The 13,265-nt window shown below is 37.1% G+C and overlaps 1 protein-coding gene across 11 annotated transcripts in view; it reads right to left on the bottom strand.

Annotated features, from left to right (window-relative positions):
- Positions 1-13,265, bottom strand: part of LOC149064689 (uncharacterized) — a 209,366-nt gene that overhangs the window by 26,915 nt on the left and 169,186 nt on the right. For all 11 annotated transcript variants that reach the window (XM_089255119.1, XM_089255122.1, XM_089255115.1 and 8 more), the window contains one exon: positions 12,922-13,208. In XM_089255119.1, the coding sequence (XP_089111245.1) occupies positions 12,922-13,208 (287 nt within the window). The remainder of the gene's footprint in view (positions 1-12,921; positions 13,209-13,265) is intronic.

Below are 13,265 nucleotides of genomic sequence, written 5' to 3' on the forward strand. Positions count from 1 at the left end.
AAGAATCATGCGCAATTGAAATTTCGTAACTTGTTCGGGGCACTGCTTCCTAAAATGGGCGATATCAGCCTCTGGGACGCTATAATTAACTGGAAGGGGAAGGGGGTTGTAGAAACTACTCCTGCAATCAGGGCCCATAGGGGGGTACATAGCAAAAGTACAACAAATATGTGAGAGTTTCTAATTTAGGAACACTTCTACTTGATCTTCTATTAAACTCATTGCAAAACAAGGATCTTCAACGCATGGCCCAAAGGCCAAATGTGGCCCTCAGCCTTTTGCCGTGGGCTGAAGACGAAACGACTTACATGCATGTAGAATTTATAGAAATGCCAAAATAAAAGAAAATAAATAAAAAAAAGAAAAAGGATTGATGAAAAAGAACTAATATTTAAGAATAAAATGAGAAATAAATTTAGAATTATTGGAAGAAATAATTTCACAATTGGAGGGAAAAATTATTTTGCTATTGATAAAAGAGTTCATAATAAATGAAAAATATTTCCAGAATTAGTGGAAGAAATATTTTCAGTATATTAATGCAAATTCATATTTTAGGAAAATAATAATAATTTCAGAATTCATTTTCATTCATATTTTATTTTAAAACAGTTTCAGAATCATCGAAAATTTATGGAAAATGAAAAAAATTTCGGAACTGATGAAAATTCACATTTAACGGAAAATAATTTCAGAATTAAAGAAAAAATAATTTCTTCAGGAATATAATGGAATGGAATATAATTTCTCAGAATTAATGGAATATAATTTCTCAGAATTAAAGAAAAATCAGTTTCAGAATTAATGAAAAATTAGTTTCAGAATTTATGAAAAAGTAATTTCAGCAATTATAAAAACGTAATTTCAGCAATTATAAAAACGTAAGTTAATGATTAATGATAAAGATTAATTTCGGAATTAATGATAAAGATTAATTTCGGAATTAATGATAAAGTAATTTCGGAATTAATGATAAAGTAATTTCGGAATTAATGATAAAGTAATTTCGGAATTAATGATAAAGTAATTTCGGAATTAATGATAAAGTAATTTCGGAATTAATGATAAAGTAATTTCGGAATTAATGACAAAGTAATTTCGGAATTAATGGAAAAATAAGTTCTGAATTCATAAAATAGTAATTTAAGTATTGATGAAAAAGCGATTTCAGTACTTATGAAAATTGATATTTAATAAAAAATAATAATTTCTGAAAAAACAAAACTCTCTAATAATTTTGAGGCCCCCGTTTGACTCGGAACCCTGGGTTTCATCCTCCATTAAAACACCAGTGAATCTAGATACTGCAGTATGACCTGTTGGCCATCGGGCCTAATATAATTGCTTTTGGCCTGCAAATTCAAAAAGGGTGAAGCACCCTGGTGTAAACGATCAAAAAAGGAATTAGTTCAATCCTCCAGGGCCTCAGGGATAAATCTCTGTAAGCCACCCTAGTGTCCAATCGATGATTCTCTACATAGTTCTCCACTGATTCTTCCATTACAAAAACCTACCAAAAACATTGCTATTCAAAATCAAAAACAAAATTAAATTTTTAAAGATATTTTGAATTATTTATAGCTAATATGGTAGATGGTTTCTGCGATGATGTCATTGGTAAGAACGAGGGGGGGGGGGGGAGGCGGGATAGCGGCTCGCGCGCGAGCCGAAAACTAATGAGCGATAAGGTAACGGTCCATTGAAGACCACTGAAGGTTATACCAGACTGGTAGAGAGGGATAGAGAAGGGTCAACACAGCTATATGTGTGGTCAGGGCTGCGGAACCGATGCCCACGTGCCAATTACTATAAATACACCTAGGAAATTAAACAGGGCACATGCCAAGGTTTCTTTCCTACATACACGTAAGAGAAGGTCATCAGGCATTAAGTTGTATATTCTCCGTGTGTCCTTCAAATTTATGCTGAGTCTTACGGATTAGGCCTGAGATATTCAATTTATTCCAAATATACAGTCAAACTCTGTTATAATGATATCGAAGATTTCGCGAAATTTTTTCGTCATAACCGAGGTGTCGATACAATCAAGGTCGACGTTTTCAAGACCTTTCAAGTTTCAAAAATATGTATAATCAGATGCAATCAAATAATGCGTATGAAGTTGTTGTTTAATTAAAGTAACCATATTTGATCAGTAAAAATATTGGAAATTGGGATCACATAAATACGGGACACACATTGCCGAGTCCCGCTAAAAAATTTTTCAACTTTCGGCAAAACATCATTTGTTCCTCATAAATGTTACTGCCAAAGCCCGAAGTCGGCCGCTTCACGAACTCGCCAGCCCAGTTCACCCCGGCCAATGTTCTAAGTTCGGGCTTCCGTCGGGTTTTGGCCGGCTCCAATATATCGATCCCCGTGGTTCGGGGTCATCGCCCCGTTGGCGTATTTTTTATTTTTGTGATATTTATGGCCATTTATAATTAATTAGCCATAGCTAACCATAATTATTATGCTTAGCTATGGCAATCCTACAATCAAAGGAATTTGAAAATCGATATTTTTGTGATCCATATATATATATATATATATATATAAGTATGAGGGTCGGCGAAAGCCTGAATTTCGGACATTGGTTGGGTCAACTGGATTGGTCAGTTCACGAAGTGGCCAACTTCGGGAGCAAGTCTGCGGCGATTTAAAATGTATTTCACGGGGAAAAAAATTAAACATGGCCAGGGCCGTCTAAACAGCATCACGGGCCCCCGAGAAAAGTGATTTTTTTATGCCCTCCTCCCCCCACCTGGCTAGGAATACCTGCTTACCAAGATGAATACTCACTGTCAAAAATTTCACCAAATATAATTTTCATGACGCAATAGAGGCCCGCCGCTCGGGCCGTACCGTGGCGTTACGCCGGCAATGAATAACAGCAAATGAGTAAGATTAATATTCAGTTACAGTCATAATTACCATAATCTAATCCATGAATTATCAAATTATTTTTATCCCTGATTTAAGTAAGGGTTTATGAAACAAAGAAAAACGTTGAAAAAAAGTGTGGGCCTTTTTTATAAAACAAGTCAAGAACCGAAAAATTACGAAAAGTTTTTCATGTTATAACGCTATAATAAATATTATACGCAACGATGAATTAATATATAAATTGTATATGTCGTTATATCCGAGGTCGGCGAGTTTTCATTGATGTTATAAACAAGACATTTATATTTATTCTCTACGGAAATTTGTTAAAATCACCAATTATGGATGTTATAACCAAGGTGTCGTTATAACCGAGTTCAACTGTAGGATTAGGCCGGTCCGATGTTCAATTTATTCGTGATGTATACGAATTTGAAAAATTCTTAAAAATTTAAAAAATAAAAAATTGGATTTTATCCAATTTTTAAGTAGAGATGTATTTATATCATAGCGTGGGTGGTGTGTGTAGGGCATTGATGCATTTATTCATAACAAGAAAGACGTTATCTATTCGAAAGATCACCCCCTATGCGACCTAGGAACTTTTATTTATTTTTTTCCCCCGCTGTTTTGTTACTTGTCAAACGTATAGGCCGCGTGCTGATGCGGATTTGGTTCCGTGCCAATTTGGCATCCTCCATCAAGCAAGCAAGATGCTGCGACTTATTAGAGATTACACGTAAAGAAGGGAGTCGGTGGACGTTTGTGTATAAACGAGATATGGGGGTGTGCGGACCTCATTATGAGTCGCGGACTTCAAATGTTATGGTGATTAACACTTATCTGTGATCATAATTAATTATGAGTTAGACTAACCCCTTCACTGCCGCAGGCTAACAGAGCAGAGTGCGTAAAACGACGCCAATTAACTTTAATTATCACCAACTCGGAAATTTTGTTATCTCAATGATGCAGGCGGCTCAACTACTTCTTATTACTGCGATGAAATAGTCCCATTTAAAAATTCACATCATGTTATTTTCAGTTCATGCATAGGTTAGAGATGATCTGTAGGTGCTCTTCGTCTCCCGCAACCCTAATAAGGAAGCTAACGGTGCCAGGGGTGTCTTAGAAGCACCATGGGCCCCCGGGCAAAGATATATTTTGGGGCATCTAATTAGCTGGAAATACCAGTTGCTAAATTTCTATGCTTTCTCTGGAGAACCATACACAAAATTAGATTATCACGAGACCCCCTTATGCACTGCCGTCGTAACGCATGGTGGGATCACCAGGCACGGCCCTGGGGCCCCTCAAGAGAAGAGGAGCCTCCCAAAAATGAGAACTGGTTGAAATTTTCGGGAATTTTAAAGGTAGGGAGAGAGCTTCAGAAAAATCACTTGGGGGGGGGGGCATGATGCTCTTAAGACAGTCCTGCTCTTATGCACTTGAAACCCCCCCCCCCCGACCCCCAGGGCGCATGAGTTAAGACGATACTCTATCTTGAATACCCCAAATCAATCATATTTTTGCAAGGTTACCAATTTACAAGAAAACCTGTGAAGCCAGCGAAAAGACCCACAAAAAGTTCCTGGCTCACGGAGGCCCTGCTCAAGAATTTAACAGCTCTGATTAGATAATTCAAGAAACAATTGCGTTTTCTTACGATGTACCATAGAAATTTATTTCTCACCCCTCCCCTACATGATAGTAGATTTCTACCCCGAGGGGGACGGTATTCTATTTTTCGTTTTTACCATGTAATTAGGGTATATACAAGCCATTGAAAAATCTGGTTACTCGCCATAGATCCTTAACCTACGGGCTCAGCTACAGAATGTAGAGAAAATGCTGATATAGGCCCGATTGACAAAAAATAAATAAATAAAAACCAATCTTACATCACACGTGACATGAAGTAGTGCCAGGGCCACTCGAGCACGGACCAGGAAACCTTAAGTGCTGAAGGGGCCCTCTTCAATGTTGAGATCTGATTACAGTCAGGACCATCTTAAGAACATCGTGGCCTCGGGTAAAATGATTTCTCTGAAACACTTGCCTGGCTAGAAATACCTGCATACCAATTTACATTACTCTGGAAAATTTTAACCAGATCTCAAGAGGACCCTTCTGCACTTTGTGGCCCCGAGGCCGTGCTCGGGTGGGCCCATGCGTTGAGACGGCACTGATTATAGTTTTCGAGGGAAAGAAGGTAGCCGGGTAGAGTGGGGGGTCCCAGAAAAATCACTTCACCCGTTATGATGTCAAGAGAGCTCTAGCATGATAGACGGCCAATGGCAAGTCTCGCTCCGGCCAATAGATGTGCCTTGCTGTTGGCAGCAGATGGTGGCTGCGTGCCATTAAGGACGTTCATCCATCCAGGACACCCTTTCGTATTGGTACACGCACAAAATGTATATCCAATTAAATGGATAATGTGCAAAAATATTTTATCGGAGACTCAGGTAATGTGATCCTCCATCATCGTAGATATTTGATTAAAATCTTCTCCCCGACCTCCATTGGTTGATTGGTTTGTAACTTCAAAGGGAAATTATACTCAACAATGTGGGGACCCCAAAATAATGTCGAAGTATTATGGGTACGATATTTTTGCTCACCCTGGTAAAAGAGCGGGTTTATTCTCTCCTCCCCCCCCCCCCCATCGGGTATTTTTCAATTCACATTTGATGAATACCCGTCCGGCGTAGGCTATGATACACTCCAATGACGATTTCCCCATACAATAAAAAAAAGCGAAAGAGGGTCCATTGTGCGAACCAAGTTCCCGAAACGACGTTGAAAGAGACATCGAATAACAACCGAGAAAAAACTCACCAAACCATGGTTAAAAGTATCAAAATGCGTCCTCAATTACTAACTGGGGTGGGGATTCTCGAACGGGGTGCTGCGGCAGATTGACGTCGCATGAGATCAACGAATGGTGCCACGAAGTATTTAGGAAATTGTGGCAAAAAATTGTTAATAAAGACAGTGGTAACCCCAACCGCGGTTTCGCGCCTCGTTCATAAGGGTGCCGATCTTCGGAACAACAAGCACTGCAGACAATAAATGGTTCCTTCATAAATACAGGTTCTTCGATAAAAACGATTTTTTTTTTTGTTCATTTTTTTCAAAACTTTAAATTTTCTAGAAAAAATGAATAAAAAAATAAATTACTTTCCCCCCCAAAATATTTTTTCCTTAATGATTCTTCATAATCTTTTCTTCATTTTTCGCATGACTCATTTTTTACCCCTTCATAATTATTTTCATGGATTTTTGTTTGTTTTATAAAATTTAAGATTTCCATGATCTTTTTCGTAAATTTTTTTGTAAAATATTTTGTTACATTTTTCGTGATTTCAAGAAAAAAAATAAGAAAAAATAAGAATTCAAGAAAAAATAAGAATTTTCAAGAAAAAATAAGAATTCAGAATTAATGGAAGAGTTAAAAAAATACTAAAACGATTGAATATTTTTAAATATCTCATTTTTTTAAATTTCACTTTTCCTTTTTAAATATTTCGTTTACATTGAAGTCATTTTCTTTTTAAATGTTTCCGAAAATAATGCTAAAAATTAAAATTCATTTTTTGGGGGGGAAATAGTTTATATTCACAAATTGGGCATCAAATTATTAAAACATTGAAGTTCTAGAAATTTTTCTAGATAATATAAGAAGTATATAGCTCTATGCCTAGCGTTATCTATAAAGTCGTTAATCTTTGATTTAACCGATTATAACTCGTTATTTTATACGGTATATTACCATGTATAATGAGGAGATAAATACGCAAACTTGACAAATTTTTTTGCGACTTAGGTCGAATAATTTCAGGGGGGAAAAAAGCGATAACAATAATGATAATAGTAATAGAAAACCCCTTCACTTCCGCATATGTGTGTGCGTTTTTTCGTGGTAAGAACCCAAGAATTGTGCCTCAGCCGTTTTCCTAATTGAGCTTCTCCTTTACCTCTTGAACTTGATTCAAGTCTCGCGTGATAGCATTTTCCGTTTTATACACGTTCTACTTAAAAAAAAAAACCAAAAAACCTCTCGTTTTAATCCCGATTACAACTCATGTAATGATTAACTAGGTTAAGTGATCTAAATCGACCCTAATTGGTTAATTGGATGTCACATGTCCTTGCACGCGCGACATCTATCGAGAACACGATCGACACTTGTTTAGATATTTAACAAGATTCAGATAAATCATTTTTTCTCGCAGAAAAACTAATTTAAAAGAGAAAAAACATAATTTTTTTAAATATTTTTTCTATCTTTTAACAGTTACCGTAAAAAAAAGGAACAATTTATCATACAAACAATAAGAATAATTCTAATTTAGGTTCAAGCACGTAATTAGTGTAAACTCATCTTTGGTGCTTTATCTCTAAGTACCACAAACTGATTTCTATATGACTAGCGGCTCTTGGGTGCTAAATCGTACTTGTCCGATTATGACTTCTCAATGGGGTAATTCTCGCTTCAGTGCCAAATCCTAAAGGTCCGCTAATGAAATATCACTTGAGTGCAATTCAGCGTCCCTTGGGTGAAAATAAGGCCTGATTTTGGTATTATCACATCACATTAATCAATATTTCGTATACATGATATCATTGGTGTAATTGCCACTTTGGTTGCAAATCTAAAAAGGTTCAATTATGAATTATCATACGTGTTAGTGTGTCACTTGGGAATAAAATTGTAAAGGCTCGGTTAGGATATTATCACTAACATCAGGGACGTAACTAGGATTAGTGCCACCCGGGACAAACATTATTTTGCTGCCCCCCCCCCCAACTTTAAAATTCGATAATTTTATAACGGTGTTCTTTGTTCCCACCTAAAAAAAAATCGCCGCCCCATAAATTTTACCGTCTGGGGCAGTTGCCCCCCTTCCTCAAGTTCCGGCCCTGCTAATATAATCTGATTTTTTTTGGCTATTAAATCTTCAAGATCCGATTAATCACCATCGGTAACAAAACTCTTGGGTAACAAATTATAAAATTTCGATTACCAATTATCATCTATCTAATCTAATTTTCCTTTTGGCTACTAAATTCTGAAAGTCCAGTTATGGTATTAGTCTCTCGGGTGCCAAATCCTAAAAATCGGATCAAGAAAATATAATTAGTGTATTTATTCACACATGTGTGGGCGTGAAATCTCAGTAGTCCGACAATGAATTAGTCATTCCTGCAATTGCTACTGGAATGCAAAATTCGGAAGGCCCGATTATGATGTTATTGATGTAATTGTCACTTTTTTTAGAGCAGAATTCTAAAGGTCTCTGATTGGGATATTGTGTCATAAATGTAATTTAATATTTTTAATCTATTAAATCTTGAAGGTCTGGTTATGATATTATCATTGATGATAATTGTTTCTTTGGCGATGTGGCGAGACTTTTTTAACGGGGCGATCGGCTCGCATTTGTGCCTCGAAGTTGGGAACCACAGCCGTTGCGATATTGTAATCAGTTAGTTACCAGTAGGTTGGATGAATTATTGTTGGATAAATTCTCTCTTGGATGCCGAATCTTCAACGCATGGCCCGCAGACCACACTGAGCTTTTTATCGTGGCCCGCCAGCCATTTTCAGAAAATTGTTGAAAGCATTGAAAAACGATTAATTCTAGAATAAATCAAAGAAATAGTTCTAGAATAAATGAAAGAAATAATTCCGAAACGAATTGATGGAAATTCATAATTAATGAAAGAAACATTTCCAGAATTGATGAAAAAAATAATTTCAGAATTAGTGAAAACAAAACTTATAAATCAATGAAAGAAATAATTTCATAATTTCCGATGGAATTCATATCCCCATCAATAAGAGAATAATTGTATAATTATTGAAGGAAGAGATTTCAAGATATATTGAGAAGGAAAATAATTTCAGAATCACCGAAATAAATGACTACAGAATCATTTAAAGTGATTTCATTCAGAATAAAATTAATCTTAGAATTGAATAATTATTCAGTAATTAATCAAAGAAAATTGAGTGTTAGTGAAAAAATTATTTTAGAACCAAACGAAATTGATAGCTAATAAAGAAATAATTTCAGAATAAATAAAAGTTTTAATTATGATATCATCGTCGATGCTATTATGCTTCCGGCTACCGAATTCTGAAGGTCCACACACTATTATTATATTATCACTGGTGTAACCGCTCCTTCCAGGTGCATTCTAATGTTAAGTGTCAATTATATAAGCAGTATACTATATCATTATCGATTATGTGTATTATGTATTGTTTTAGGTGCAAAGACTATAGGTTAAAATTACTGCACTATGATTGCTATAACTGGGTGTCACATCCCGATAGGTTGGATATGATAATAGTGACATGTTACTGTCCCTAAGATAAGAGCCAAATTTTAAAAGGCCACATGCGATATTACAATCGATTTGATTTTCCTTTTACATGCGAAATTCTAAAGATAAAATTATTATATTACAATTTGTGTGTGTCTTTGGCTGCTGAATCTTGAAGATCTGATTATCATTGCATAAATTTTAATTGTATCTGAGCGTTGAATCCTAAAAGCCTATGAATACATATTAAAAAAATTTACATCTTTTCGACCGCATTTCAACAATGAAGATCTAAGTAGCATAAAGAATTAGCGGGAATTATGTTAAAAGGGGGAAGGGGGCTTTTGCAGAGCCCTACGTCTATGAAGGGTGGTTCTGCTGGAAAAAAAAAATCCGGGATGGAAAAAAAATCATTGAATTTTTCCGGAAATTTCAATTGATTTAATAGCCAGGTGCTGAACCAAGTGATTTTTAGGATACCCATTTCCACCATTCAATGTCTATCATCTCAGCGGGGAGTTGAGTTTAGTTCTCTTGTGAGTAGTCTCAAAAAGCCAACCGACCATATCGTCGTTCCTTGTCGTCAATATACAGTACATACTGTGCTGGTTCTCCTGATAGAAATATCACCAGCTGCCAACCAAAAATGTCACCATTGTACTCGGCATAGACTAAAAATGTATTATTATTATAAGTCTGCGACGTGTCCTCCAAGCAGCACACCGCACACACAATTTTTATTTTCTGGGGTAAGTATCCCCCCCCTCCCCTCCAATATATCCCATATAAGGGCATTTATTGAGAGTGAACACACACACCGCCAACTGAAGGGGATTCACCAATGAGCACCAGCACCACGTCAAAATGCACAGTGTCGCATATTCATTCAGGACGCGTTCCTCTCAATGGTTGGAGGAGAAAAACACCGAGAGTAAACGTTTAGTCTTGGTTGGTCGAGCAAAATCCATACACCCAACTACAGTGCAGTAGTAATAGAGTTTGATGGGATGGGGGGGGGGGGAATCCACCAGTGAAATTTCCTCTCCCCTGGTCTTATAATATGATTTATAAGCACTGGATTCCCCTCTGTACAAGGCAGGAAAAAAAAAGTATAGTAATAATACTCGCATCCTGTTTACCGTGATAAGAAAAATATGAAAAATAAGTAGAAAATTGTCTGTGTATGTGATCAGATCGGTACCATTTGAAATGTTATTTGAGGTAATTTCGGTGAGAATCCACATTGCAGAGCTTGTGTGAATGTTAATAGACTCGAGGAAATTGTTCTTACCACAACTGTATTTGTATAGAAAGAAAAAAAAGTACTGTGTATGTGTGTTATATAGGTATAAACCACGATCAAATATAATTTCCAATATAATAGGATGCCGATAGGTTATTCGGATGTTGATTCAAATTTTTATGGAATTCTTTGGCAAATAGGGCTGGGCTGGAGGAATTTTGCGGCTTTCTAAAGATATCAGTAAACATGCTCACCCTCTTTACATTCGGGAGAGGCTCGGAGGACTCTATCCCAGAGAAGAGTGGAATCGATTTTATATATATGTTTTATTTTTATAATTTAATGGAAAGTTTATGTTGAAGACCCATTGAATATGTCCTGGATGATGATTTTCGCGAGATTTCTGGCCTAAGAGAGGCCCTGTATGTGCAGGGCCGCAACTATATACTTTGTCACCCGGGGCAAACCGACATTTTGTTGCCCTTGCCATGTAGAAGATGCAGTTAAAGGGTGAATTCGGCGCCCCTTCTGGTCCAGCGCCCGGGGCACCAGACCCGCCAGCTGCCCCCTCCCCCAGTTGCGGCCCTGTGTATGTGTGTAGGTGTTGATAAAGCGTGAAATTCACAGATATTTTTTATTTGACACTTTTCAAAATGTACGTATTATAACCCTTTAACGACACTGACACACGGGAAGAGATACGGGGATGGGGGTACCTTTGACCCCCCAGCCCACTGAACTAATATATTTGCATATGAATTGGCATCATCATCATTATCATCATCATCATCATGCCCCTCCCTCCAGACTTTCAAGTCTATCACCGCCTATGCACGGAGGAGATGTCTCGACTTTTTAAAAGCCCGCTATTTTCGCAATGTGAAGCGCATATTATTTATAAAAGCTCATTTCTCAATCGGAAAAAAAAAATTTCTTATCCTCTCTTACTTTGCAACTTCTTGAAATCGGAAGAAAGCCTACTTCACAAGAACACGGGGGGGAGGAGGGAGGAAGGCACATGCAGAAGGTTTAGTGGTTTCCGCTATGGTGGGGGCCAATAAACGGCCGAAGTTCTCGAGATAAAATATATGGTCAGAATAGTTTATAACAGATTGGCTCTAATATTTTGAGGCCTTGTTTAGCCCACCCCCCCCCCTACTTTTTAAACTTGCTCAAGTCCAACCCTGAGGACAGAGTATATTCGAAATATGAATGGGAATCCTCCGAAATGTACACCATCTGCACAAAATTTCTCGGGCTTTCCGGGTTAAAAAAAAAAAGAGTTGTTGGGTAAAAAAAAATGTAAAAATATTCACTGTTATAGTCTTTGATATATGACCCTCTTCTGTTCGCTTATATTTTTGAGAGTGTCCATAGTGTTCACCTTATTGTTTCACCTTATTCATAGTGTTCACTCATTTCCCAAAACGGTACTAGAAATGATGGTAGTCATCTCCATAAACTACCTTTATCAACTCTTTCGATTCGAAAATTATCTTTTTGAAACGAAAACGGGCACTTTCTCTACTCAATATCAGAAACGTAAGGAGGCAAAAAAGTTTCAACCCTCTATGACTCAGTGTATATTTGAATACAGGTACGCGGCAAATACATAAGTCGAAAGAAACTCATTATAATATAATTTCTTTTATCAATTTCTTTTAGTATTTTACACATCTGTTAGTGTGATTTCAGTACAAAATACGACATTATAAGTACAATATATATGTACATACATATATATATATACTGTATATATATTTTTCTAAGTCAGAAAGGGTTGATTCCCTGTCGGTGTCATTTTTTGAGAGCGTTTTGAAATTTTACGTGTTTAGAAATTTATAAAATCGCATGAAATTGAGGAAATGGAAAGAAAATTGAAGAAAACAACTACTCATCTTTGCTGAGTAGGATTTTGTTAATAGCTAACAATAAAGGAAAACTGTGTATTTCAACCTTAATTGGCCATTATAACTAAATAAAAACCCACTGTAATTAATTAAATTGATGTACTGCTTCTCTCTCTCTCAATTAAAAATATGCTAAAATTACCCATTTACATTCGTAATTCCAATATGTTTTTCTGAGAGAGGGTGGTGAACTGTTTGATTGTTAAGAGGCAGTAACTCACTCATTACTGAAAGAAAACTAAGGAAAGAGGGTGCCTAGGAAATGATTCATAGTAGCCTCCTATTTGGTGTTACCTTCACTCAACACATTGTAGCGAAAACCAGTTCATAAAAAAGATAATCCGGAAGTTTTTTGATATGACGGTGTACTTTTTTATAAGTAGACTATCTTCAAATGGAATTCCATGATCGTAAAATCTGAAAAATTTCTGATGAATGATGATCGAAATTTACGTGTCCGAAAGGGTTGTTGCAAAAGTCGGATATGCCCGCCCCCAAAATGTTGTTTTGCGATTATCCGAATCCGTATTGAATTCAATAGTTACTTACGGTGATCGTCATCGTCTCTTTTCCTCTTGCCGGTCGTGGGGTCGACACCCGACTGTTGGTTCTGTCCCGCGTTCTGCGGAGGGATGCCCAGGATGCCGTTGATGGAGTAGGACGGTCTCTGCAGCGATCCCAGTGCTCCGGTGTCGTGCGTGACGGGTGGTGCATGCGTGATGACGGAAGTGGCGTTCGTCGTCGTCGTCATCTGCGGACTCATGCTGTTGCTGCTGTTGTTGCTGTTGGACGACGTGACGTGCTTGGCCTTTTCGGCCGCTTTGTTCCGGACGATCCTATCGGACAGGCAAAAGTTTAATAAGACGCACGCATACACACGCATTTACATCGTG

Source organism: Pholcus phalangioides, unplaced genomic scaffold (genome assembly GCF_987345545.1).
Source record: "Pholcus phalangioides strain wild (caught in Gottingen) unplaced genomic scaffold, Ppha-v1.0 ptg000042l_1, whole genome shotgun sequence".
Lineage (NCBI taxonomy): Eukaryota > Metazoa > Arthropoda > Arachnida > Araneae > Pholcidae > Pholcus > Pholcus phalangioides.